Genomic DNA, 27735 nt, shown 5'->3' with positions numbered 1-27735 from the left:
CATAATGAAAGAAATAAAAATAAATAAACAAAATAAGAACATAAATAAGATAGAGTTAACTAAGTAAAGGAAAGGAAAGGAAAGGCATAAACTTGATATTAATGAAAGCAAAGCATAAACATTACAAAAAATACAAAGAGAGAAAGGAAGAGCATGATCTTGATCTGGAAACCAAGATGCTTAAATGCATGGCAAATGCCTCCTTTTATACGCCAAGCCTAAATGCATGGCAAATGCCTCCTTTTATAGGCCAAAATTGGGAACTATTGATTTGATGACTAATTGATGAGTGGGTGGCCAACTCTTGACTTGGTGACAATCCTTATCTTCTCTTGTCTGCCCAAAACGTCATTGATAACGTCAAAACTAGAGCCATTCGAAATCAAGAAAGTTGTAGGCAATTGTCTCAGCTTTCTTGTATAAAACATTCAGCTCATTTGGACTTCTAGAACTCCAGAGATGGCCAAAATACTGAACAGTGCTTGGGCTGGAGGACAGATTTGGGCTTCTTTGTTGTTGCTACAATTTGGACTTGAAAATGGCCTTTTTAGATCTTGGGCTCCATATGAAAGTTGTAGGCCTATGTCTTACCTTCCATCTATATAAAGTAGACCTAAATCTGAGATCTATAGCTCCAGATATGACCCAATTACCGAACAGTGTTCCGGTTTGGATTGCACCAACATCTCTTTTCTAATTTTGGTCATCTCTTTGCCCTTGCAATTTAAGTTCTTAAAGTCATCAATCAATCCTTTCATTTATGTGATAGGCCTGCATTTAAAATGAACATTTACCATAAATTAAAGGTATTTTATATTATTAGATATATTATTATAAAACATGATTTAGTTAAGGAGTTATTGATACTTCGAGTGCAAAATGATAATATAAAACCATGATAAAAATGCACTTTTAAGTACTAATCAATAGGCTTCCCATCTAGTTTTCTTAAAAACTAGCAAACATGGTCTTTTTTAGTCAGATTCTCAAGACTATGTCAAGCATGTTCTTTATGAAAATGGGTTCATAAGTCATGAATTGCACGATACTTATCTCGACTATGATGAGACTTAAGAGTCAATAGAAGATTATCTAAAGACTCTATGTGTTTTGAAATAAATCCCACCTTTTGACAATTTTCACAATTTTTGTGGAATGCATGTGACTCCTTGACTATGGTGGGCCAGTAAAATCCACTTTGTAAGATTTCTACAGTCCTTTTTTTTTACGAGAAATGATCCCCACGTGCCTTAGAGTGACAAAATTTAATGAAATTACTTACCTCATTATCGGGAAAGCATCTTTAAAATATTTGATCAGGACGATAATTGAATAAGTAAGGGTCATCCCAATAAAAGTTTTGCACGTTGCTAAAAAAATTTCTTTTATCTTCGGTACTCTAGTGAGCTGGCAAAAATCCTGAAGCAAGAAAATTAATATTTTTAGCAAACCAAGGCATTGAACTAAGAGAAAGTAGAGATTCATCAGGAAAAGAATAATTGATTGGTGTGATGTCGGGTGTCGAATCTGTTGTCACTTTTGATAAAACATCCGCATCAACATTTTCTGTGCCTTTTTCATCATCGATGTCTTCCTGATTGGTCATGGCATGAGGAAATGGAAGTGCTAGCAAGGAATCAGTCTTTTCCTTGCAATATTTAGATTCAACCCCTTCCTTACCCTTAGAGATTGACACATCATCTTTCTCACAAGGTTTAAAAGTGGGTTTTTTAATAACCTTACCACTGCGAAGAGTGATGACTGATTTGACTTGATCCATGTGTTGACTTCTAGAACTACTTGCATTTGCATTGTATTGCCCCTTGGGATTTTGTTGTGGTTGAGATGGAAACTTACTTTTCTCTTGAAAATTGAGAGCAGATGTGAATTTTGCAAGAGTATCTTTAAAATCTGTTATGCTTTGAGCAAGTTGAGTATTGATTGTCTCTTGCTTTTCAATGAATGCATACAAAGTTTCCTCAAAATTTCTTGTAGGAGGTGGAGCATAAGAAGATACATATCCATGATAATTTTGGGAATTATGGTGTGCTTGAAACGGTGGTTATGAAGTTTGTGCATTGTTATTATCACTCTTCCAACTGAAATTTGGATGATTTCTCCCACCAGGGTTGTATGTTTGCGAGTATGGGTTATGGTTGGGCCTTTGGAAACTGTTTAAAGCATGCGCTTGTTCATGGAGACATTCCTTAAAAGAAGGCAAGGTTAGACAGTTATTGGTTGAGTGTCATTTGTTTCACATATTTGACACAGAATGTTTTTAATAGATTTTAATTGACCACTCTTTTTCAATTCTAGTGCCTCGACTTTTCTAGCTAAAGATGCAAACTTAGCTTGGAGGTCATGATCTTCCCTAAGGTTGTACATACCTCTACTAGATGTATGAGGTTGAGTTTTACTCGGTGCCTCATAAGTACCCGCAGTGTCCCAATTTTGAGCATTTTCAGCTAACAAGTCTAAGTACTCCATTGCTTCATCAGGGTCTTTATCTTCAAAAGTTCCATTGCACATCAATTCAACCATTTGCCTATCTTTAGGTGTTAACCCTTCATAGAAATGTGAAACCAATCTCCATGTTTCAAAACCATGATGAGGGCAAGTACTAAGCAAGTCTCGATACCTATCCCAACATTGGTAAAATGTTTCTCCTGGTTTTTGAGTGAAAGTGGTGATTTGTCTTTTGAAAGAGTTTGTTCTATGAGATGGGAAAAACTTCTTTAAAAATTGTTGTTGCATTTCATCCCAAGCACGAATGGATCATGGTCTTAAATTTTGTAGCCATGTTTTAGCTTTATCTTTTAATGAAAAAGGAAAAAGCTTTAATCTAATGGTGTTCATGCTACAATTTAAATTATTATATGTGTTGCAGACCTCCTCAAATTCCCTTAAATGCAAGTATGCATTTTCCAATTCTAAGCTATGAAAAGAAGGTAAAAGTTGAATAATGCCTAGCTTAAAATTAAAATGAGATGCATCGGGAGGAAAAACTATGCATAATGGTACACTTGTTCTTGTGGGATTCATGTGATCTCTAAGTGTTCTAGCACGGTTATTCTCATTATTCTCATTATGAAGTGATTGATTATCTTCTTTGGCTATATTTTCTGAAAATGATGAGGATACCCTACAAAGTCTACCACTTGATGTACGTGGCCACACTCTCATACACGTGTTGGAATAGAATAAAAGGAAGAAGAAAACAAAAGAAGAAGAAACAAGAGAAAAGAAACAAAGTTATATACAAGTGAAAAGGGAAAATAAAATAACTACTATAATTTATACAAGAACTTACCTCCCCAGCAACAGCGCCAAAAACTTGACACGACTAAAAGATTGATGTCTTCTCCCAAGTGCAGGAGTGTCGAAGTAATAAATAACCCGGCAAGACCGGGGTCGAACCACAAGGAGGTTAATTGTACAAATTATAAATAACAATAATACAACAACAATAACAACAACAATAACAATAATAATAGTAATAACAATAATAATTATAATAATAATAATAATAATAAATAAAAAAGAAGGAGAAGAAGAAGAAGAAGAAGATAAGAACTTTGAGATGGAATATTAATGAAAGGATTAAAGTCCATATTAAGTTTACACTATACTTATTCTTACACCATTAGTGTGACCTTTTCACCTTGACATAATAAACTTAGCTAGACATAATAAAAGAAAAGGAAATGAAAGCCATAAACTTGATATTAATGAAAGCAAAGCATAAACATTACAAAAAATACAAAGAAAGAAAGCCATAAACTTGATATTAATGAAAGCAAAGCATAAACATTACAAAAAATACAAAGAAAGAAAGCAAGAGCATGATCTTGATCTAGAGACCAAGATGCCTAAATACATGGCAAATGCCTCCTTTTATAGGCCAAAATTAGGAACTATTGATTTGATGACTAATTGATGAGTGGGTGGCCAACTTTTGACTTGGTGACAATCCTTATCTTCTCTTGTCTGCCCAAAATGTCATTGATAACGTCACAATTGGAGCCAGGTGAAAACATGAAAGTTGTAGGCAATTGTCTCTGCTTTCTTGTGTAAAAACTTTAGCTCATTGGGAGTTCCAGAACTCCGAATATGGCCAAAATACTGAACAGTGCTCGGGCTGGAGGACAGATTCGGGCTTCTTTGTTATTGCTACAATTTGGACTTGAAAATGACCTTTTTAGATCTTGGGCTCCATATGAAAGTTGTAGGCCTATGTCTTACCTTACCATCCATATAAATTATACCTAAATCTGAGATCTATAGCTCCAGATATGACCCAATTACCGAACAGTGTTCCGGTTTGGATTGCACCGACATCTCTTCTCTAAGTTTGACCATCTCTTTATCCATGCAATTTAAGTTCTTCAAGTCATCAATCAATCCTTTCATTTATGTGATAGACCTGCATTAAAAATAGACATTTACCACAAATTAAAGGTATCTTATATTATTAGATATATTATTATAAAACATGCTTTAGTTAAGGAGTTATTGATACTTCAAGTGCAAAATGATGATATAAAACAATGATAAAAATGTACTTTTAAGTACTAATCATCGAACCACGGGGAGGTTAATTGTACAAATTATAAATACAATAATACAACAATAATAATAATAACAACAACAACAATAATAATAGTAATAACAATAATAATAATAACAATAATAACAATAACAATAACAATAATAATAATAGTAGTAATACTAATAATAATAGTAATAATAATAATAACAATAATAAAGAAAAAGAAGGAGAAGAAGAAGAAGAAGATGAGAACTTTGATATGGAATATTAATGTAACGATTAAACAATGATAATAACAAATGTCAAGGTTAGAGGTTCCACTAATGGTATGTCAAACAAGTATAGTATAAACTCTTATTTTTCAATCGGAAACTACACATAAAGGAGGTTCCAATTAGATTATAGATTGTTAACATGATTATATTAGTCATCTTATTTGATTAATGCTAGTACTTGTAAATCTCTTCAAGTATTCATGATTATAACTTATGTTAACAACAAATCAAGTTCCTTTTATAGCTCAGCTGTCGGTTATACCATACAGTATGAACTATGAAAGTGCCAAGCATTTGTTGTACCAAGTGTTATACAACATAAATCAAGATTAATCATTTAACAAGTAAAGTATTAAAGAGTGAATAAGATAACAAATACAAAACATGTTAGTATCAAACATTAAAGTCCATATTAAGTTTACACTATATTTATTCTTACACCCCATATTAAGTTTACATTATACTTATTCTTACACCATTAGTGTAACCTTTTCACTTTGACATAATAAACTTAGCTAGACATAATGAAAGAAAGAAAAATAAATAAATAAAATAAGTACATAAATAAGATAAAAGTTAGCTAAGTAAATGAAAGGAAATGAAAGCCATAAACTTGATATTAATGAAAGCAAAGCATAAACATTACAAAAAATACAAAGAGAGAAATGAAGAGCATGATCTTGATCTGGAAACCAAGATGCCTAAATGCATGGCAAATGCCTCCTTTTATAGGCCACAATTGGGAACTATTGATTTGATGACTAATTGATGAGTGGGTGGCCAACTCTTGACTTGGTGACAATCCTTATCTTCTCTTGTCTGCCCAAAACTGGAGCCACTTGAAAACATGAAAGTTGTAGGCAATTGTCTCAGCTTTCTTGTGTAAAAAATTCAGCTCATTTGGACTTTTAGAACTCCAGATATGGGCCAAATACTAAATAGTGCTCGGGTTGGAAGACAGAATCGGGCTTCTTTGTTGTTGCTATAATTTGGACTTGAAAGTGGCCATTTTAGATCTTGGGCTCCATATGAAAGTTATAGGCCTATGTCTTGCCTTTCCATCCATATAAAGTGGACCTAAATTGGATATCTATAACTCCAGATATAATCGAATTACCAAACAATGTTCCGGTTTGGATTGCACCGACATATCTTTTCTAAGTTTGGTCATCTCTTTGTCCTTTCAGTGACCCAATTACCGAACAGTGTTCCGGTTTGGATTGCACCGACATCTCTTCTCTAAGTTTGACCATCTCTTTATCCATGCAATTTAAGTTCTTCAAGTCATCAATCAATCCTTTCATTTATGTGATAGGCCTGCATTTAAAATGAACATTTACCACAAATTAAAGGTATCTTAGGTTATTAGATATATTATTATAAAACATGTTTTAGTTAAGGAGTTATTGATACTTCAAGTGCAAAATGATGATATAAAACCATGATAAAAATGCACTTTTAAGTACTAATCATGAGGCAGTCTTGAGTTAATAGGAGGTGTGTCAATAACTGCATTTTTAGGAGGTAGTCAAGGTTTGGGGGTCGTCCCTGAAGCTTTAGCACTAGGGGACATCATCAGAAAAACAATTGAAGAGGAACTTCAGGTCTCCACAATGTCGACTCGAATGAATGCAATGTTTAACCATACTGATGCCTTCATTGCTTTACCAGGTGGTCTAGGCACATTGGAAGAGATCTTTCATATTTCCTCTTGGGCTCAATTGCACATTCACCATAAACCCATAGGTTTGTTAAATGTTAATGGTTAGTATGATAAGTTGTTGTTTTTTCTTGATCATGTTGTGGAACAAGAATTTCTAACATCTTCTGCACGACAAATCATAATCTCTGCTGCTACTGCTGAACAATTGATTGACCAACTACAATATTTTATTCTTGTGATTGATCCCTCCATGAGTTGCATAAATTGGTCAACTAAGGAAAGTCGTAAAAAGCTTAGATTGAATTTGAGCCTTCATTTGTGAATCTTTATGTCTTTTGATTTTATTATTGTGTTTTGTTGTTACTTATATTTGTTTCAGTGTATTTCAGGTTTGTCAATGTTCATTATTTCAGGTGATATCTTCTATACTCTATCTTTCTACCTTTAAACATTGAGGATAATGTCTCGTTTTAGTTGGGGGGAGAAGGTAGTAGCTAAAAAAAAACTGTGCTTTCTATTTCACAAAGCATGTGCAAAATTGTTGTTAGTATAACTTTCATGTTTTCAAGTGGCTCCAATTTTGACGTTATCAATGATGTTTTGGGCAGACAAGAGAAGATAAGGATTGTCACCAAGTCAAAAGTTGGCCACCCACTTATCAATTAGTCATCAAATCAATAGTCAAGAGTTGGCCACCCACTCATCAATTAGTCATCAAATCAATAGTTCCCAATTTTGGCCTATAAAAGGAGGCATTTGCCATGCATTTAGGCATCTTGGTGTCCAGATCAAGATCATGCTCTTGTTTTCTCTCTTTGTATTTTTTGTAATGTTTATGCTTTGCTTTCCTTAATATCAAATTTATGCCTTTCAATTCCTTTCCTTTACTTAGTTAACTCTTATCTTATTGTTCTTATTTTGTTTATTTATTTTTCTTTCTTTTATTATGTCTAGCTAAGTTTATTATGTCAAGGTGAAAAGGTTACACTAATGGTGTAAGAATAAGTATAATGTAAACTTAATATGGACTTTCATGTTTGATATTAACATGTTTTGTATTTGTTATCTTCTTTCACTCTTTAGTACTTTACTTGTTAAATGACTAATCTTGATTTATGTTGTATAACACTTGGTACAACAAATGCTCGGCACTTTCATAGTTCATACTGTATGGTATAACCGACACTTGAGCTATGCAAGGAACTTGATTTGTTGTTAACATAAGTTATAATCATGAATGCTTGACGAGATTTACAAGTCCTAGCATTAATCGAATAAGATGACTAATGTAATCATGTTAACAATCTATAATCTGATTGTAACCTCCTTTGTGTGTGGTTTCCAATTGAATAATAAGAGTTTATACTATACTTATTTGACATACCATTAATGGAACCTCTAACCTTGACATTTGTTATTATCATTGTTTAATCCTTACGTTAATCTTTCCATCTCAAAGTTCTCATCAACTTCTTCTTCTTCTTCTTTTTCTATTACTACTACTACTACTACTACTACTACTACTACTATTATAATTATTGTTATTGTTGTTATTACTATTATTATTGTTGTTGTTACTATTGTCGTTTATAATTTGTACAATTAACCTCTCTGTGGTTTGACCCTAGTCTTGCCGGGTTATTTATTACTTCGATACTCCTGCATTTAGGAGAAAACAACAATCTTTTAGTCGTGTCATTATTGCTACTTTTAGTATTTTTTTAATCTTTATTTGTTTGATGTAGGTAACAATTTGAAGTTGAATCATTTTAAGAAAAGAGATGATGATTTATATATTTATTTGTTTTTATGTGTTTTATGAATTCTAAGCTATGAAAGGATTCTTTATTATATGTGAAAACAGAGGTGGTAAGGGAAGAATTAATTGCAAGAGTTTTACTTATTTGTTTTAGACTTCAAGGGGCAACATGACACATATTCACCCAAAAGTTCTTTTTAAATAAGGATTTCACTAAAAATATTTTCTTCTATTCTATTATATTAGACATATTGAGTTTATGTTTAGAATTATTATTTTATTATTATTCACGCTTTGGGCTTTATTTTATTTTGGATTGATGTGAGCCCGTTAGGTTACCTAATGTATAAATTTTCAAGTTGTAAGACATCATTTTTTTAAGTTAGAAAATACATTATTTGCAGCGTTTATTATGTAAGGATTCTTATATTTTGTTTTTTTATTAAACTATTTTGACTTATTGAAAAATTAATTAAGTTTCGTGGCATCTTTCATATTTCTTGTTTGTTTTGATTTATATTGTTCGCTTTGATTTATAGGTGTTAAGTAGGGGTTCAATTAGTTATAGTCTTTGTGTTTTGGTACAGTTTATCATTATATCAAGATTAATTATAATTCTAAATTTAGCTTTATTGGGAGGCTTCAATTTGATTATGGGTTTTTGAATCTTTATATGCATAGGATTCATATTAGAAAAACACTTTCTAGTTAAATAGATAATTGACCTTAAAAAAAGAAAAGTGTTTTCCTTTTGTTTTCTTAAAAACAAACACTTCATGAAATTTTAAGAACAAAACAAGGTGAAATAACTAAATATGTTAATTGTTATTTGTTTTATTTAAAATAATTAATAAAATTAGATTTTTTTTAATTTTATCTTTTTTTAACTTTTTTTATTTGTTAGATTTAGTGTCAATTATTTTGATTGATATTTATTTTATTTCAAATAATTTATAAATTATTTTTTTTAAATTTCATCTTTTTTTAATATTTTTATTTTTTAGATTTGATTCCTTTATTTTAATAAGTTAAAAAATATAAATAAATTATTTTTAACTTATATTCGTTATGGTCAAATATCAAAAATACTTTCTAATAATTTTCTATGATTCTATTAAATATAAAAAATAATTTATTTTTCATTATAAAGAAAACTAAAATTCCTATTAATATTATTAATATTACTATACAGAGAGACAATAGATTCTAACAATTAAACCATAATAATATCAATAAAAATTTTATTGCATGTTTTTTTTTTGGGGTTTGAACGTGTAGCTTGGGATAATAAATTATAGATGGCTCTCACATTATATGATTTTTTATGCAGTTATTGATTGTTTCTTTTTCCTGGTTAAAATGGTCTCTGTACACGTGGTTAATCTCTTTTCTTTCTCGGGGTTCTGGTGCTTGGAGGTGTACAAAATAGTTTCTCGTCTCTATGCGGGTTCTACTTCATGTTGCCAGGCTTTCTAGCCATTACATAGATGCTGCTGATTGTTTTTATATTTTTAAAATATTATTTAAAAAATTTAAAATATTTTTATTTTAAATTAATATATTTTTAATGATTTTAAATATTTTAATATAAAAAATATTTTTTTAATATATTTTTAAATAAATAATATTTTAAAAAATAATAAGAAACACACTTTAAACAAGTTGCAGAAAAAAAATTATTTTAAAAAAACCTAATTTTTAGAAAAAATAGAAGAAGAGGTCCTTTGTTGTAACAAATATCATTTTATTGGTTTTGTTACTTCATGTTACGCGTCTCTGTTCCATAACAAATATCAAATCCCAAAGCAACAAATTTTTATCTTCAACGGCCTTAAACCCGTAACGCCTTCATTTCCTCCACCAGATCAAATATTTCCATAACCGCGCGTGAAACAAGTTTCATTCTCGTGGAATTCACTGAACCAAAATATTCACACACGCTCAACGCTATCAAAATACAACCTAATAGCATGTCCCATTGGTCAATTCTATAAAAAGTCAAGCCAAAGCAAGAACCCACACAATCTCAACCAATAAAACCTCGATACAAGACCGAGCTCACGTGACATAGCCTCATTTTGTCGCAAACCTAACCTCACCCAATAAAGCGCCCGCCCCTCTCCTGTTGTTTTCTCTCTCTACCTATCCTGTCCGTTGTATACTGTTTTGTGCCCTTCTCTCTCAAAACCTTTGCAGTGGCCGAGAATTCATTTCTAGGGTTTTCAATCCTCTTAAAAGGAAGAAAGCAAATTGCATCTCTTTCTTTCTTTCTTTCTCATGGTGAAACTGATTCCCGAAATCCAACGTTTCCATTTCCATTCAATTCCGAAATCCACAAATCTTAATTTCCAATTGTAATGCCTTTCACCATCAGTGAATGGCTCGATTCCAGTTCAATTTCGCCTTTATAGCCTTTTTAATTACAGCAATAACCCTAACCACAAACCCTAGAGTTCTCTCTTCGGATTCGGAATCCGATTCCTTTTCGATAATTGATTTCGATTCCAATATCCTCTTCCACCAAGACTACTCACCACCGTCACCACCTCCACCGCCACCGCATCCACCGTCGGCATCTTGCACTGATGATCTTGGAGGCATCGGTTCGATTGATACTGCGTGTCAAATAGTTACCGATGTGAATCTCACTCGTGACGTGTATATAGAAGGGAAAGGAGATTTTTATATCCATCCCGGTGTGAGGTTCCATTGTCCTAATTTTGGATGTTCAATAACGATAAATATCTCAGGAAATTTCAATTTATCAGTTAATTCGTCGATTTTGACCGGTGCGTTTGAGCTTGTTGCGAATAATGCTAGTTTTTTTAATGGTTCGGTTGTGAATACGACGGGATTAGCTGGGGATCCTCCTCCGCAAACGAGTGGGACACCACAGGGGTTAGAAGGGGCTGGTGGAGGTCATGGAGGGAGAGGGGCATGTTGTTTGGTGGATAAAGAGAAGTTGCCGGAGGATGTTTGGGGAGGGGATGCGTATTCGTGGTCGAGTTTGCAGGAGCCATGTAGTTATGGGAGTAAAGGAGGGAGTACGAGTAAGGAAGTGGATTATGGAGGGGGAGGAGGTGGGAGAGTGAAAATGACAGTGAAGGAGTATTTGGTTTTGGATGGGGCTGTATTGGCTGATGGTGGTAATGGGGGTGTCAAGGGAGGTGGTGGTTCTGGTGGGAGCATACATTTGAAGGCATATAAAATGTAATTTACTTACTTACCAACTACATTCATTCCTCTGTCTTGTGTTGGATTTATTGTTAGGATTCTGTTTTATTTTGGAATTTTATATGTTTGTAATTTGGTAATTGGAATTGGGGTTTTGTGGATTACATTTTGGAAAATAATAAATGAAAAGATTGATTAATGAATCTAGTTAAAAAAGTCTTGTTCAATAATGAAGAGTTCTTGTTTTGGAATTGTTTAGTTTGGTTTTTGAGGGGATTGAGGTTTAATGGTTTAAGAATTTGTGGAGAATTAATGGAGATTGGTTAATGCAAGGCTGGTGAAAGAGTCTTGTGAAAGGTAAGACGTAATGAAGGCAATGGAGTTTGAACATTAGCCTTTTTAATGGTATTATCAAGAGTGTTATAAGGTTTTAGATATCATGCTATTTACTTGAGATAAGATGTAGCATCAGCTTTGAAGGGTAAATGTGAATCCCAATGGCTGTGGAAGATCATTTTTATCATAGAATAAGACTTAAATTGGTTTAATTAAATATTTTGTATTAAATGAAGGAAAATCTTTTGATTTCCTTTCATAGATGTCCTTTCATTATTGATAACTAGAAAGAATTCGGTCACTGCCTCTTGTTCATGTTTGTACCCATTATATATCTAGGCCTAATACAATGTTTTTCATAAAGTGGCGATGCTTGGTCTACTGACTTTCAATGTTTAGCTATTTTGTGGCCCTGCTTACTTGATTCTGGTAGTGCATGCTGTTTTGCATTTTCTCAGTCAATTGTCACTGTCTTTCTGGCTTTTGCATTTGGATGTCATGGACAGTCAGATAGTTTACTGATATATACCCGCCTCTAATTATGATCTTTGAATGGAGGACAAGACACTATATTCTTGAACGTCAAATATAGTTACAGTTTATGTGCAGGTGGAGAGGGGTTTAACTATACAAGAGTTTGATAAATGAGGGCATCAAATGTACATATGCGCTAGCTTCATTATGTGTCTGCTTATGCATGTGTGTCTTGTAACTTGAAGAATATCTGCGTGTGTGTGAGAATGCATGCAATGAGAGGCTGAATTATTTAATGTCATGTCATCCATGTATCTGTGGTGGACTGAGTTTTAGGTACATGCTGATCATGTCTGTCTCAACTTGCATTCTCTGCGGTCATGGTATTCCCATTGGGTTTTAATTGTCTTTTTGACTTGTCTCTATGTGAAGAGCAGGACTGGAGGTGGCAGAATAAGTGCTTGTGGAGGTAATGGTTTTGCTGGTGGCGGCGGGGGAAGAGTTTCAGTTGACATTTTCAGTAGACATGATGACCCTCAAATATTTGTGCATGGTGAGACTCAACATGTTCCCTTGCCATGCCTGGATTTTTATTATGAAATCTTGTGATCTACTTGTCTCTTGATGTCTCAATGAGTGCTTTCCTATAGAGACAGGGAAGTGTAGGTTTAATTAAAAGGAAGTTTGAACTATCATTCATGTTCACAACATTTACATTCTTTCCTTTTTTTTTATATATATAATCTGAATTATGTTGAAGTGTCCTTTAAGACAGTCTTGGAGGTAAGAACATGCATTTGGAGGTATTGTTTCCTCTTCATTTATATACACAACCACTAAATACATCCAAGTTAGCCACCCCCCCTCTCTCGTGCATGTCTGCCAAATATAGTCACCAGATGAATGTGAGAGGGTGGAACATTCTACTGTGTTTATTAAATAGTTTCTCTGTTAGGCTTATGCTTTTATTGTTCTGAAAGTCTTGCACCCCATTCCTAAAATTCAAAATTTCTATCTTGAGCTCATTTTTATTTGGATATTATTATTGGGGTGCGATTGCTAGCTGTGTATTAGATGACACTATGTTTGGAGGACTTGTCCTTCTATGGGTCAATTCAATTGTTCTTTTCAATGTGCAAATACTGAAATCACATGCTTTGTTGTTATGCTTGTAGGAGGAAATAGTCTTGGTTGTCCAAAAAATGCAGGTGGTGCTGGAACTTTATATGATGCTGTTGCCCGGAGCCTTACCGTAAGCAATCACAATATGTCTACTGATACAGATACGCTTCTATTGGAGTTTCCTTATCAGCCTCTCTGGACAAACGTTTATGTTCGAAATCATGGCAGGGCTACTGTTCCGTTGTTCTGGAGTCGTGTCCAGGTTGTTGAAATTTGAGTTGCTTCTTAGCTTCTTTATGTCTGCAAGAACTTGTTAGCCTTGGGAAGAGATTAAGACCTCGTTCTTTGTGGGTTGTTGGTATCATTTAATGGAAATGAATAGAGTTGAGAAATAGGAAGAGTATGAAGTGCATAAATAGGAATAATCTGAAATTGCGAAGATTAAGAAATTCTATTTTGAAGATGGTTGGTGGTCTCATTTAAAGGAAATGAATAGAGTGCAGAAACAGGAATAATTTGAAGTGCTGGTTTTAGAATGTGCAATACTTTGGGTGTCATGCATATAATAGAAGGCAGAAAAAGATGAATTCTTACTAAAAACTATATGTGCATGCACAGGCCCAGACATATAACCAATTCTGCATAACATGCAAATATGCATATATTATATACTTCAGCAAAATTATTCAGTCCATTTGTCCATTTTTTCGTCAGTTTCTTTAGTTTTGGGACATCATTCAGGCACAACTATTCAGAAAGTTTTTAAAATTGTACTTGATGAAAATGCTGAAAAGCATAGAAATTCTGTCCATATAAGATGGCTTGCACCGGCTGTTGAGAGGCTTGTTTCCAATGTCAATAGGAATTTATTGTATGCTTGTATATTTGTCTATATAAGCCTGCACTTCTGTAGCTTTTTTATATTTCATTCTGTCCATATAAGATAGCTTGCATCGGCTGTAGGATCTTTTGGAGCACCAGGCAGGCTTTTTATGTTGGCCTGCCTTTTTAATCTTTTTCATTAGTGGAATTTTGAGACAATGGGTTGAAGGTATCAATTCTCGAAAGAGAGGATATTTCTACTGGTACAGTATTTTGTTATCTTAGTTGGTGGTCAACTTCTTTGGCCACAAGCTGCATTTGGATTTTTTTATTGATGCTAAGTTTTCTCTGTCGATATAATTGCATTTTAAGCTAATCCTGGTGAAATATGTAGGTCCAAGGACAAATAAGTCTGTTATGTAGTGGAGTCTTAAGCTTTGGGCTAGCTCATTATGCTTCATCAGAGTTTGAATTACTGGCCGAAGAGCTTTTAATGAGTGACTCTGTAATCAAGGTAAGCTATGTGCATTTATGACAGCTTTTAATGAGTGACTCTGTAATCAAGGTAAGCTATATGCATTTATGACTACTTAACGAACATGGCAAAAACCCATGCTGCTGTATGTTTTCAGCCAGCATTAAGGAAAACTGTATGCTTTTCTTTGGTTTCCCATAATACAAGGAATGGAAAGGAGAGAAGAAAAAAGGGGAGAATATAGAATAACATAGAAAAAAGAGAGTAGAAAATGAATTGCCATCCATTGTCAATTGCTTATCATCAGAATCCTCTATTCCACATGACATAATATGGGTTCTCATGTTGAGGCTCCACCAAAAACTCTAATAGACCATAGTAATTAGGTAATGGAATGAAGTCTCTCAAACTGAACTCCTAATTAATATTAAACACTCATCCTTGGTCTCGATTCATTTTATTCTTCTCATTTCTAATTGCATCATTAAATCTGTGCAAAACTTGTGGGTATGTATTGGATCTTCAGGAACCCTCGTATAATAAAACTAAATTGGAAATAAAATGACTTCTAAATCATAAAGTTCCCTAGTAACCCAAAATTTCATTATAACCTGAATAACTAGTTTTTGCAAATAAGATACAAATTGTAGTAGAGCCTCAAGAAGAATAGCTTTCAAGTTTCAGTCAACTAAATTGTTTGCAAACTGAAATTGCTTGTGTGTCACTGCATCACTCCTGGAAGTTTCATAACTTCTCAGCATGTCCATGGTTATTGTGAAATTCACCCATCATTCTATCCCCCTTTTGTTGGCCCTTGCCTTGTATAATTATGTCTTTGTATGCACTTGTATGCATATATTTTGTCTATCATGGGAACACCTGCATATTGGTGCGGTTTTACCGTTAGAATTTTTATATCCAACATAACACTCTGAGTAATGTTAGAGGTATTATTGCTTTTGTTAATCTCCTATTAAAACTAAAACTTGGAAATCATCCCTAGTATTATTCTAACTGTTTGATATGTTTTTTCTTTTATTATAGTATACTTATTGTTTCATAATTATGGTTTCTTTAAATCTTCACTCCTAGTCTGGTGGTAATATTTTTTTCATAGACTTGATAGATGAGAATTTGAAGTTTCTGCCTATTCCACTCTCTACCCATGCATTGTTTAGATTTGCATTCTGTTATTATTTGTATGCTGTTTCTTATTCATGCTTGAACGCATATGAATTTGATGTGCATGATCTTTGCTTTTGCACATCAGGTATATGGCGCTCTACGCATGAGTGTAAAAATGTTCTTAATGTGGAATTCCCAAATGCTCATAGATGGGGGTGAAGATGCAACTGTTGGGACTTCTTTGCTTGAGGCTAGCAATCTAGTTGTTCTCAAGGTACTTTTTCATTGTGTCCTTTACATAGTACTTAAGCTGTGTTTGCAAATGATATGCCGATCCTTTTTGTAAAACAGGAATCATCTGTCATACATTCTAATGCCAATCTGGGAGTTCATGGTCAAGGTCTATTGAATTTGTCAGGACCAGGCAATTGGATTGAAGCTCAACGTTTGGTTCTATCACTATTTTACAGTATTCATGTAAGCTGTGTTTTGTAATTTAATTAACTGTATTGACCTTGATGGCTTAAAAGGTTCACTTTGCTTGGTGGTTACATAGCGGTCTGTCCCCTGTTGTTTTGGGGAAAAAACAGTGATTCTAATGCATTCAAGTTCTCTTGCCTCCGTTTTGTAGTTATTTTTTGCACTACCTGCTGCTCTGGTTTTATTTGCAGTACTTTTTCATTAGTTTTTAGCAGTCATGACTGCTGGGATGAGATCAAATAAGTGCATCTGGCATGGCTATAGTACATGGTTTTTTGGATGTCCAATATTTTATTCAATTTTTAGAAGTCAAGAAAATTGTTTTAGTTTCCAATAATATCCAGTCTTTATCGTATGCTAAAATGAACTTTCAATGTAATTATTCAAGTGGATTAGGATTAACTTTGGAAAGCTGTGTTAATGTATTTATTGCAATCTTCCTAAAACATTCCTCTGTTGTCAAATATATTTCTGAAGGACCCTGGGATGGAGTGATTTTTTCATAAGGGTTATGGAAAAGGGTTGAAAAGTTTGTTTCTTGTTTCTGTTACACTGATAATGTTGTTGTGGCATGATTTGAGTCCCTGAAACCTTTCAATGTTTGTTACCAGCCTTGCTGATGCATTTGACAAGTTTGTATTCTTACCATTGATGACTAATTATGTGTTTCCAATTTTCCATTAGGTTGCACCTGGTTCTGTTTTGCGTGGTCCTGTTGAGAATGCAACAAGTGATGCCATGTAAGTCCCAAATTTTGTTGGTTTTTTAATCTCTCCACTTTATGTTTGGGCTTACTGAGATCTGTGGTTTTACTTCTGTAGTACACCACGGCTCCATTGCCAACTTGAAGAGTGCCCTTCTGAACTACTTCACCCCCCTGAAGATTGCAATGTGAACTCATCTCTTTCTTTTACTCTTCAGGTGATCCTTGAATAGAAGTTGCATGTTGTAAGGTTTGAAATTTACTTATTCCAGGTTACCTTACTTCTTTCATTTATTTCAGATATGCCGAGTGGAGGATATTACTGTTGAAGGACTTATAGAAGGATCTGTTGTTCATTTTCATCGGGCGAGAACAATATATGTTCCATCTTCTGGAACAATAAGTGCATCTGGCATGGGTATGCTCTCTTTTTCTGTGTACAAGATTCTTTTATGAACATTATCCTACCCTATTTCAGCTTACACAGACTCTCCTCCCTCCCTCCCTTTTCCACCTTCCCCTGCACACACGTAGACAAACACCAATAGATTCAATGTATACCGTCACACAGATTTAAGCTGAATTTTGAATAGTGTAGGATGCCTTTTTCAGTTTGTTTGTTGTGTTTGAGTCAAGATGAGAGAAGTTGGTGTTCTCATTGAAGAATCATATTTAGACAGAAGTTGACGACATCATATTCATGCAGGTTGCACTGGTGGTGTGGGTAGAGGTAATGTTTTAAGCAATGGTGTTGGCAGTGGTGCTGGCCATGGTGGTAAAGGTGGGTCTGCATGTTACAACGATAGCTGTATTGGGGGTGGTGTTTCATATGGTAACGCAGAGTTACCTTGTGAACTTGGTAGTGGAAGCGGAGAGGAAATGTCTGCTGGTTCTACTGCAGGTGGTGGTATTATAGGTAAGTTTGTACTTTAGATCAATTTATCAGCCGATAACTTTCAGCTTTGTTTTGACATTCTTATGATGTCGTATTATCTTTTATCTGTATCATTTGAAAACCTTCTGCATAATATGGCAAGGGATCTGTCTATCCTTCTTGGTAGGGTGATATTGGATTACCTCTTTCAGGGGTATGTTAAAAATAGCAATATCTATGCATTCAGGTTGGCAACTTTTAACATTGTTAAGTTGCCCTTTTGCATTTCAAGGAAGTTGGTTGTGTTTGTGTTCATATGTTACTTACCTGCAAACCGATCCCCTCATGTTCATTTGTTCTACCTGTCTGGGCAGTAATGGGTTCATTGGAGCATCCCTTGTCAAGTTTGTCTGTTGAAGGTTCAGTCAGAGCTGATGGTGAAAGTTTTAAAGGAATCACCAGAGATCAACTGGTTGTCATGAACGGTACTGGTGGAGGTCCTGGCGGTGGCTCTGGAGGAACTATTCTTCTGTTCTTGCATACTCTAGATCTTGGCGGGTATGCTGTTCTTTCAAGTGTTGGGGGATATGGTAGTCCGAAGGGGGGCGGTGGAGGTGGTGGTGGAAGGGTTCACTTCCATTGGTCAGACATTCCAACTGGGGACGTGTATCAGCCCATTGCTCGTGTGAATGGAAGCATCCACATTTGGTTCGTATTTTACCTGATCTGTTTAAACTGATCGATTTAAACGATGCATTTCTGATTGTTCCATATAATTCCAATTCACAGGGTTTTCTTTTTCCAAGGAATATCGGAAAACCTGGTTAGAGATTATCAGATTTGCACAGATAATATTGATCATTTAATTCATTCTATATCATGATTATTAGATTTTCCTGATGTTTGAAATCAATTTATTCTTAATATTAAAGTCTTTATGAGTCTACTGGAATAAAGATAATTTGAGTATTTATGGTATTGTTTAGTCTCAGAAGCTATTTATTTATGAGTTCTAATGAAGTTTAGAAGCCAATTTTGAAGGAAAGACCACTGTTAAAGAGAAGTTGTGTCTGAAATCACAGAATGACTATATGCTGAATAGTTTGGTAATTGAATAATCAAATAAACAATAATTATGAATAAGAAATTTAATATGAGCTACTAGATATGAAATGTCGGGTGATTGATTGGGTAATTGAGTGGAAGAAGCTGTCAGCCAGCGACATAGCATAAAGACACCAGCCAAGTTTGGAAGGGACTAAATTGTTCGTTGATTATCTGAAGATATAGTGGGACATCCATGCGCACATAAATTAGGCAAGGCTGACAGATAGAGCTTCTGTTTGGCACTTGGTATGCTGAACACGTTAGCATGAAAGCTTGCATGATCCTCATCCTAACACATTGCTTGTTAATGCTTCCCTAATATTATATTTCAGGCATTGGCCAAATGGAAGCTATGAATTTTTGTGTGAGCAAATATTAGATTATTTTGCTTGATGCTTCTTAGGACTCTTCCCAAAGATCACAAATAGCATATATGTTCACCTTTCATTAAGCCCACCACAAGCACACGGTTATCATTTGGACTAAGTCCTTTATCCTGCCTTTACTGAATGCAGTCTGCCCTCTGCATCTTTAGCATTTGTGAATGTATATGCTGCCTTGTTACAATGATTTAATTGTTAACTGTTGGCTCTGTCCTCTGCATCTTTATCATTTGTGAATGTATATTCTGCCTTGTAACACCGATGTTTGTAACTGGTGGCTCTGACACACATTCTTGGTCTGACTGGGTTTTCACTCTTCACTGCAGGGGAGGATTGGGAAGAGATGAGGGTCATGCTGGGGAAAATGGGACAGTGTCAGGGAAAGCTTGCCCAAAGGGGTTGTATGGAATATTTTGTGAGGTAGTGTGTTGAGTTCTTGACATTGTGATATTATCTATGTCCTTTCTTGAGTTAATTATTGCATGTGTATGTTGAGATTATATGCATGGGTCTTAGGAATTACAATCCCACTGTCATCAATACAATTTTAGTTGAGAAAATAATGTAGTATTCAATTTCTGTTGCATTTGTTTCATGATAAAAAAATGAAGGTGATTTTGTTAGTGTCATAATTTTTACAGGAGTAATTGTTAAGGGGTAAAACTTATGTCTTAAGTATTTTTCAAGTGTTAGCAAGTTAAACAGTGCATTTTAAATAGTGATCGTGAGAAAAGGATAAAAAATTGAGAGGGTTCCTTTCCTTTTTCTCCCTCTACTTCTACCTATGTATGCTAGGAACATATGAGGGGCAAGAGTGGAAATGGTTTGATTTCTTGCTTCTTTTCCTTCAGTTTGTGCTCTACTAAAATGATCTTGCAACTTGTATTAGTTGAATTGTCAATCTCTTAAGTTTTTGGACCACAGAAATGAACATTGCAATCATCTAATCAGAAATAAGGGACAAGTACCATGACAAATTGTATTAGTTCTTAGGGAGTTCTGTTATGATTATGCTTTTTGGTGATTGTTGCAGACATCCTGTTCCAAACAATTATTGACTCCAATGAAGCTGTAGTTGCAACATGACCTTTTCTTCAGTCTTCAGTTTATCCTTCAATTTTTTGTACTTCTTCGGGAATGCCCAGCTGGAACATATAAGAATGTAACTGGATCCGATAGAGCTCTCTGTCGTCCTTGCCCTGCTGATGATATTCCTCATCGTGCTGCTTATGTAACTGTTCGAGGTATTTAAAGTTGAAGTTCATAAGTATGTTGCATGATGTAAAACCACATGCTGGGAATCTGTGGTTGTCTGCCTGAAATTTGTATAATTGCATCCTAACAATTTGATCTCCGAAATTTTGCGACCTCTTCAATCCACCTTTATATGTAAAGGAGATATTAGACAGCACGAATGGAGGGGTGCAGTTTTGAAGGCTAGTGCCTTTTACGTTCTATGTCAAAGCAACAAACATCATCTTTTAAAGTTGAATTTTCTTGAGATGGACAAATTATTTGGAGGATAGGATTTGCAGGGGTACACATGCCCATCTCACACACAATGCTGGAAGACACCATGCATTTGCAGGCTCATGCATTATGTTTGTAGTCCTAAACAAGTGCAAATCCTCACTCTGTCCTCTCTACCAGGTGGTATTGCCGAAACACCATGTCCTTACAAATGTGTTTCAGACAGATTTCACATGCCACATTGTTACACAGCCCTGGAAGAGTTGATTTACACTTTTGGTGGGCCATGGCTGTTTGGACTTCTTCTTTTGGGTCTTCTAATCCTCTTAGCACTGGTGCTCAGTGTTGCTCGGATGAAATTTGTTGGGGTGGATGAATTACCTGGTCCAGCTCCCACTCAACATGGTTCTCAGATAGATCATTCTTTTCCCTTCCTGGAGTCATTGAATGAGGTTTTTCCATGCTCAACATGTTAATTTCTGTTCATTTAAAAGTTGTATTCAGAACTCAGATAAGGCCTTGGATATCTCCCATCTCTTGATCCTTGTACATATGTGTATGTGTATGTATATGTGTATATAAGAGTTTGAAGGGAGGGCTGCACTAGCTAATGTATGGATTGACAAGTTGCATCACTTTTCAGGTCTTGGAGACAAATAGAGCTGAGGAGTCTCAGAGTCATGTGCACAGAATGTATTTTATGGGTCGTAATACTTTCAGTGAGCCTTGGCATCTTCCCCACACTCCTCCTGAGCAAATAAAAGAGATTGTGTAAGTTAATTTGCACACTGTTGTTTACTGCAATGGCTCAATTGACCCTGCTCTTCTGCTAAATTTCAGGGATTTTGATATCAATGATCATTGTAGAACTATGTTTTCACCTTATTTATTTTGGCCTGTCAGATATGAGGGTGCATTCAATACATTTGTGGATGAGATTAATGGTATAGCTGCTTATCAATGGTGGGAAGGTGCAATTTACAGTATACTTTCTGTTCTTGCATACCCCCTTGCATGGTCATGGCAGCAATGGAGACGGAGGATCAAATTGCAAAGACTGCGAGAGTTTGTTCGATCAGAGTATGATCATGCTTGCTTGCGCTCTTGCCGTTCACGGGCTCTCTATGAAGGGCTTAAGGTTTGTTTGTATTAAATGTTTGGTCTGGCGTTAGGTAAAGTCAAGTAGTTGAATATTTGTGTGTGATTTTCTTTTGCATGTTAAGACCACATTTTTTCTATACCTCTTCCCTTCAAAATAAGCATGTCACATGGCTTACTTTTGGTCCTAGTAGTTTTAAATTTTGTTCTATATACATTAAAAGTTTGGCCTCTTATTGTTATTATACTTTATGTTTTGAATATTTCAAGAGAAAGGAGAGGGTGAGATGTTTGAGGATTCAAGACAGTATATATTCCTTAAACCTAAGACCTTGTGAGAAACAAATCATAAATATTTGGCTCAATTATGGTCTCTGTCCTTTAGGTAGCTGCAACTTCTGATTTAATGCTCGTGTACTTGGATTTCTTCCTTGGTGGAGATGAGAAAAGAACTGATATTCCGGCTCGCCTACATCAAAGATTTCCAATGTCTATTCTTTTTGGAGGTGATGGAAGTTATATGGCTCCTTTCTCAATTCAAAGTGACAATATTCTTACCAGCCTCATGAGCCAGGTTTGACATCCACTTCCAAGAACTCAAAGCTAAAACGTTAGCCATTTTCATTTTTAAGGTTAGGGAGGGAGGTTTAGCTTGACCAACATTTTGCAGTTCATAGCTCAACAAATTGATCTATGGTTTTCCTTATGGCATGCAGATGGTCCCTCCTACCACTTGGTATCGCATGGCAGCTGGTTTGAATGCACAGCTGCGCTTAGTTCGTCGTGGGCGGCTAAGAGTAACTTTTCGACCTGTCCTGAGATGGCTTGAAACACATGCAAATCCAGCTTTGAGAATCCATGGGATACATGTTGATCTTGCGTGGTTCCAGGCTAGTACTTCGGGTCATTGCCAGTATGGACTTTTGGTTTATGCTGTTGAAGAAGAAAGCGAACGTATATTTATTGAAGGCATTGATGGTGTGAAACAAGTTGAAGAAGAATCTCGGTAATGGTTCATTATGTTTTATGGGCGTATAATTTCCATTTATCTGATTAGCCTCATAAATTTTAGCCAATTAGTGTGTCCACTTTGGAAGTTTGTCTCAATCAGGGTGTATAATATTGTGGTGAGTTGTCTGCATTTTGAATTGTTGCAAGTATGAAGATGGTGAAATGATGATTATATGAAACAAAATTTGGCATGTTTGTCATTAAAAAGCCATAAACCAGTTCCCGTTCTATGACTAGAGCAGGTAAAAGGTAGTAGAAAGTTCAGAGTGCACAAAAGGTAGTAGAAAGTTCAGCCATGCACTTGTTGCAGAGAGGTGTTAATGAACATGCATGGAATATGAGGTTTTATGACAGACCTTTGTGAATTATTATGCTTTTACATGTCAATTAATAAATAACTGACCTTTATGGTGAACTTTCATCAGATGTGATGAGATGCACAAATTTGTGCAGGGAGGTGTTAATGAACATGCATGGAATATGAGGTTTTATGACAGACCTTTGTGAATTATTATGCTTTTACATGTCAATTAATAAATAACTGACCTTTATGAGATGCACAAATTTGCATTTATGTGTTTCATGCATTTGATGTTGAATGGCATTTGACTTGGTTTTCTCCAGCCTCTTGGTTACTGGTGTGAACAACACACACAGCGAAAATCCATCTGGTCATTGGAGAGAAGAGATGCTTGTATCCCAAGCTCACAGAAGCAGTCATGGGGGAATCATAGTTACTAACAGCTTAAGAATGCTTAAAGAGAAGAGGGATTTATTTTACCTCATCTCTTTCATAGTTCATAACGCTAAACCTGTTGGCCATCAGGTAGCTTTTGTGTCAATGAGTTCAGTACATGCATTTTTTTAAAAAAGTTTACCAGCAATCCAACCTACTTCATCTTTACTCTTTGTCTTGCAGGATCTTGTTGGTTTGGTCATCTCTATGCTTCTTTTAGGAGATTTTAGCTTAGTGTTGCTTACTTTACTCCAGCTGTATTCAATTTCATTGGTGGATGTCTTTCTTGTTTTGTTTATTTTACCTCTTGGCATTCTTATGCCCTTTCCTGCGGGAATCAATGCTTTATTCAGTCATGGACCTAGGCGCTCTGCAGGCCTTGCACGTATCTATGCTTTGTGGAATGTCACATCCTTAATTAATGTTGTAAGTTTCCGTATCTATCCACTTGGTCACACTTTATTCTTCCACCATATGAGCATTTCAACGTTCTTGCTGCAAGTTTTTTCAGTTGCAGAACATGTGACTTGTTTTTCATCTTCTGCAAAGGAATGTCACCTAACCTATTCTTTGACCGTCTGCCAGGTTGTTGCATTTATTTGTGGATATATTCACTATAACAGTCAATCACCCTCGAGTAAGAAGTTCCCCTTTCAGCCATGGAATATTAGCATGTAAGTTGATTCTTTAGCTTACAGAAAGTTCAGTTAATTGGCAAGTTGGTGTGTGACACAGCACCACTAACATGCTTTTGCGCTTGTGTATTTTTGTGTGGTTATCCTGCAGGGATGAAAGTGAATGGTGGATTTTTCCAGCTGGACTGGTTGCATGTAAAATCTTACAATCTCAACTTGTTAACTGGCACATTGCAAATCTGGAGATTCAAGACCGCTCGCTGTATAGTAATGATTTTGAGCTGTTCTGGCAGTCATGATGATATGCCAAATACATATTCCACATTGACAATGAGGGTTCCTTTTCTTCTCCTTTTGCATGCTTTTTGAGAACACTAGGTAAATGGTTGACACAGATCTAGGAATAGAAAATAGAAAAAAAAAATTAATAAAAATACGTACAAATAGAGTGAGCATTAATTGTTGGATGTAATTTCACGCGTTATCCTCATTTTGGCATAGAGTTCAATGTAAATATAAAGGGGCAATACCTACCTGTTTATTGAATTCATTTTGCCATTTAGAATCATACATTGATTGTCAAGGTAAAGCTATGCTGGTTGCCTGGGTTTCTCAGCAATGATTTTGCAAGATGAATAGCTACCAGAGAGAGAGAGAGAGACAATGATGCGTTTGCCAAATTGGCATGATTATCATGTTTCGGGGAGGCGATGTCTCGGTGCATCGACAGATGACAATGTTTGACATAATCGCTTATGCAGGTAGGCCCGTCATCTTCTTGACAATTCGGGAGTTTCAGCAGTGAAAAATCTCATTCGAACCAAGTGCAAGACCTGTAATCTTTGTACTAATCCTGACAATGCTGGGTCACGCTCTCATTCCACTCTCAAGTAATCCTGACAATGCTGGGCCACGCTCTCATTCCACTCTCAAGTTAATTTTATTAATTGAAATCATTCGAGCATATTCGATTCATATCCTTGTTCTTAACCTAACGGGTAAAATTGCTAATATTCTGACTCGCTTTCATATTTCGTATAAAAATTAGACCAATGCTCCGGCGTTGGTCCGACACAAGCAGCAGCTTATGACCCGGTTAAATGGTTAAGATACCCACGGGCACCGAAAGTAGTTGATGTGGCAATCATTACCGGGCACCTAGAAGTTGAACACAAAGCCGGATGCAATTTCATAAGGCAGGAGGTCGGTAGGTAGTGTAGCATGCCAATTGTGCGGTGTAGAAGCTCTTCGAACCACCAGTTTTTGATTGATCTTGTTCTTTGCACTCCTCTTTCGTTTTCAAGATGAGCTTAGAGTTCCAAAGACATGAAAAGCTTCTTTGTTGTATCATTCTTGCTCGGGGGTTTTGGCAGAATCGGGTTCAATTCCTTCTTCGAGATATGCATGGCTGCATTAAGAATTAAAACTCGTCTATTTTTTTGAAAATGTTAGAGAAAGAAGGGCGCCACAAGAACACAGGGCCACATTCTCCGACGATTGAGGAAGGAGATTATTCAGAGAGATTTATTGAGATTATTCAGAGAGATATATTCCAGAGAAAATCTTAACAGTTACCCATCACAGAGTGCATAAAGAAACTCAATCTAGAAACAAGATTGGACGTTATTCTGGTTCCTTGGACAAAAGATTATGTGACTGCATGGAGAATTCTTCACACTAACGCTGCCAAACTTCCCCCCATTTGCAAAGTCGCACCATAATCTCTCCTTAGTTCTGTGACACGAGATCCAAAAAACCCACAGTAATTATGCAATATTCATTGTACATATCATCACAATAAATTAAAATCATTCACGAGCCTTGGTTGATATCCCAAGAATGAAAATTATACTTGAAAAACATATTCCCCTTCTATGTTGTATCTCGAGAGATAGGGATTTGGGGATGGAATGTGATTATAAAATAAAGGTTGAGTCCTTGACTAGAATCCCAAATCATATGCGGGACTTCATAGGAAAAGCTTCTAAGAAAGGTCTAATTGCCCTTATTGTTGTGATATATAAAACAACAAATGAGGGCAATAAGTGGTAAAAAAAATGAGATTTCTTTCTGCTTATATGGCTCAAGGACCATGCAAAGAAACAACCCATTGTTGTTAATGGTGCATTCAAGGAAAGCAACTTACCTAAATAGTCTCACTCCTTGTTCAAAACCTTGGGAACTTTGACGTAAGGATCCTCATAGTGTGGTACAGCAGCAATGATAGCTTCCCTGTTGGATGGAAATTCAAACGCACATCAAAGGTGTTATAATAGTGTTTATCATGACACAAAATTATACGAAACGATGAGAGAAAAACGCATCAACGACCTGTTCTCAAACGTTTCAGGATTATCATGACGCAAGTTGTCACCTTCGGTGTCTGTAAGTTGAAAATTAGACAGTCAAATTTGAATCAGCTAATGTGTGCTAGAAGACAAGGAATGCTACAGCAGACAAACACAACCCCTCCCTTCTATTTAATGAATGAGAACTTCGTACAAAAAAGATTCACTTTGAAAATATGTGGTTGTCAGTATAAATGAGAAGAAGCATGATCAAGGGCTTTCTACCACAAAGTTAAACTAAGGGAATTTGAATTTCTTCATCATATCAAATAGAAATATGTCGTGCCAATTCTATAAGCGAAAGAAGCCGGTACAAGTGAACGATAAAACTCAATTTGGATTGCCTGCATTATAAATTCATTGGATTATAAATTACTATCACACTTGCTCAAAATGTGATAAGGATTTTCGCCAAAAAAAATCATCACAAAATAGCCCTCACCAAATGCTCGAAAAAACAACTACCATGTCCAATTTCAATAATCTCACGTTTCCCTTCATTCGAATCCCATAAGAATTACATCTTACATTTTCTATGACCACTTTATTGTTAATGCAAATACATAAAACGGTTTTGACAGCATACAAGGATTGTAAAGCACCTGCTCTGATTGAGGGTTCCACACTGTCAAGGTCAACAGCTTGAATTTGTCCAAACCTGAAATAAACAACCAAACAAAAAGGGTCTCAAAACACAAACATATCATTGGAAAAAGAAAGAGACAGAGAAGAGCATGCCAGTCAATCACTTGTCGGATTTTAGGACCGAATTCTTCAACCTGAAATTTGAAAAGAATAAGAAAAACCCACTACATTAAGTGAACGGGAGAGTAAGTTTTGAGTTGTAATGTAGAGATAAAGAAGAGAAAAACCTGCTGTGGGGTTAGTGAAATTCTAGCAGTTTCAGCCAAGCGAGCGACATCTGGTGGTTCAAGAGAGGACCCATTGGCTGTTGCTTTTGTTGTGAATCTTCGTATTGAAGGAGCGGGGCTGATTTTTTTGTGGTTTAGAAGGAAGAGGATGCTATGCTTTGGTGGCGACGGTCCTTTGAGTAGCAAAACAGCTCTGCTTCCCATTTTCTTTCTTTTCAATGGATTTTCTGAAAGTCTTCCCTAA

General features: G+C 35.5%; 2 protein-coding genes across 7 annotated transcripts; one reads left to right on the top strand and one right to left on the bottom strand.

Annotated features, from left to right (window-relative positions):
* On the bottom strand, positions 1 to 27735 carry LOC105116087 (glutamyl-tRNA(Gln) amidotransferase subunit C). Of its 4 annotated transcripts, XR_840467.1 has the most exons (9): positions 27492 to 27732; positions 27358 to 27398; positions 27222 to 27277; positions 26603 to 26654; positions 26418 to 26503; positions 25871 to 26005; positions 20098 to 20103; positions 19777 to 19786; positions 1 to 16 (listed from the first exon to the last, which is right to left on the bottom strand). XR_840467.1 is itself a non-coding variant. In XM_011013267.1 (6 exons), the coding sequence occupies exons 1-5, from the start codon at positions 27693 to 27695 to the stop codon at positions 26428 to 26430; spliced, it is 429 nt and encodes a 142-aa protein (XP_011011569.1). In that variant the 5' UTR covers positions 27696 to 27732; the 3' UTR covers positions 25869 to 26005; positions 26418 to 26427. The 4 variants fall into 4 exon arrangements, 2 of the variants coding, with proteins under 2 accessions (XP_011011569.1, XP_011011570.1); XR_840468.1 differs by lacking the exons at positions 1 to 16; positions 19777 to 19786; positions 20098 to 20103 and adding an exon at positions 17459 to 17471; XM_011013267.1 differs by lacking the exons at positions 1 to 16; positions 19777 to 19786; positions 20098 to 20103 and having other exon boundaries at positions 25869 to 26005.
* On the top strand, positions 10341 to 24856 carry LOC105116085 (uncharacterized). Of its 3 annotated transcripts, none has more exons than XM_011013265.1 (22): positions 10345 to 11456; positions 12668 to 12783; positions 13406 to 13614; positions 14569 to 14688; positions 15920 to 16048; positions 16126 to 16251; positions 16939 to 16994; positions 17076 to 17175; positions 17258 to 17375; positions 17664 to 17873; positions 18206 to 18539; positions 19648 to 19741; positions 20457 to 20565; positions 20972 to 21243; positions 21435 to 21562; positions 21695 to 21929; positions 22275 to 22463; positions 22606 to 22895; positions 23537 to 23726; positions 23820 to 24062; positions 24222 to 24310; positions 24423 to 24856. In XM_011013265.1, exons 1-22 carry the CDS (start codon positions 10624 to 10626, stop codon positions 24568 to 24570), a joined length of 4338 nt encoding a protein of 1445 aa, XP_011011567.1. In that variant the 5' UTR covers positions 10345 to 10623; the 3' UTR covers positions 24571 to 24856. The 3 variants fall into 3 exon arrangements, with proteins under 3 accessions (XP_011011568.1, XP_011011567.1, XP_011011566.1); XM_011013264.1 differs by having other exon boundaries at positions 10346 to 11456; positions 23525 to 23726; XM_011013266.1 differs by lacking the exons at positions 23537 to 23726; positions 23820 to 24062; positions 24222 to 24310; positions 24423 to 24856 and adding an exon at positions 23326 to 23513 and having other exon boundaries at positions 10341 to 11456.

This window comes from Populus euphratica, unplaced genomic scaffold (genome assembly GCF_000495115.2).
Source record: "Populus euphratica unplaced genomic scaffold, PopEup_1.0 scaffold841.1, whole genome shotgun sequence".
Lineage (NCBI taxonomy): Eukaryota > Viridiplantae > Streptophyta > Magnoliopsida > Malpighiales > Salicaceae > Populus > Populus euphratica.
This window is presented reverse-complemented; position numbering and strand designations above follow the sequence as displayed.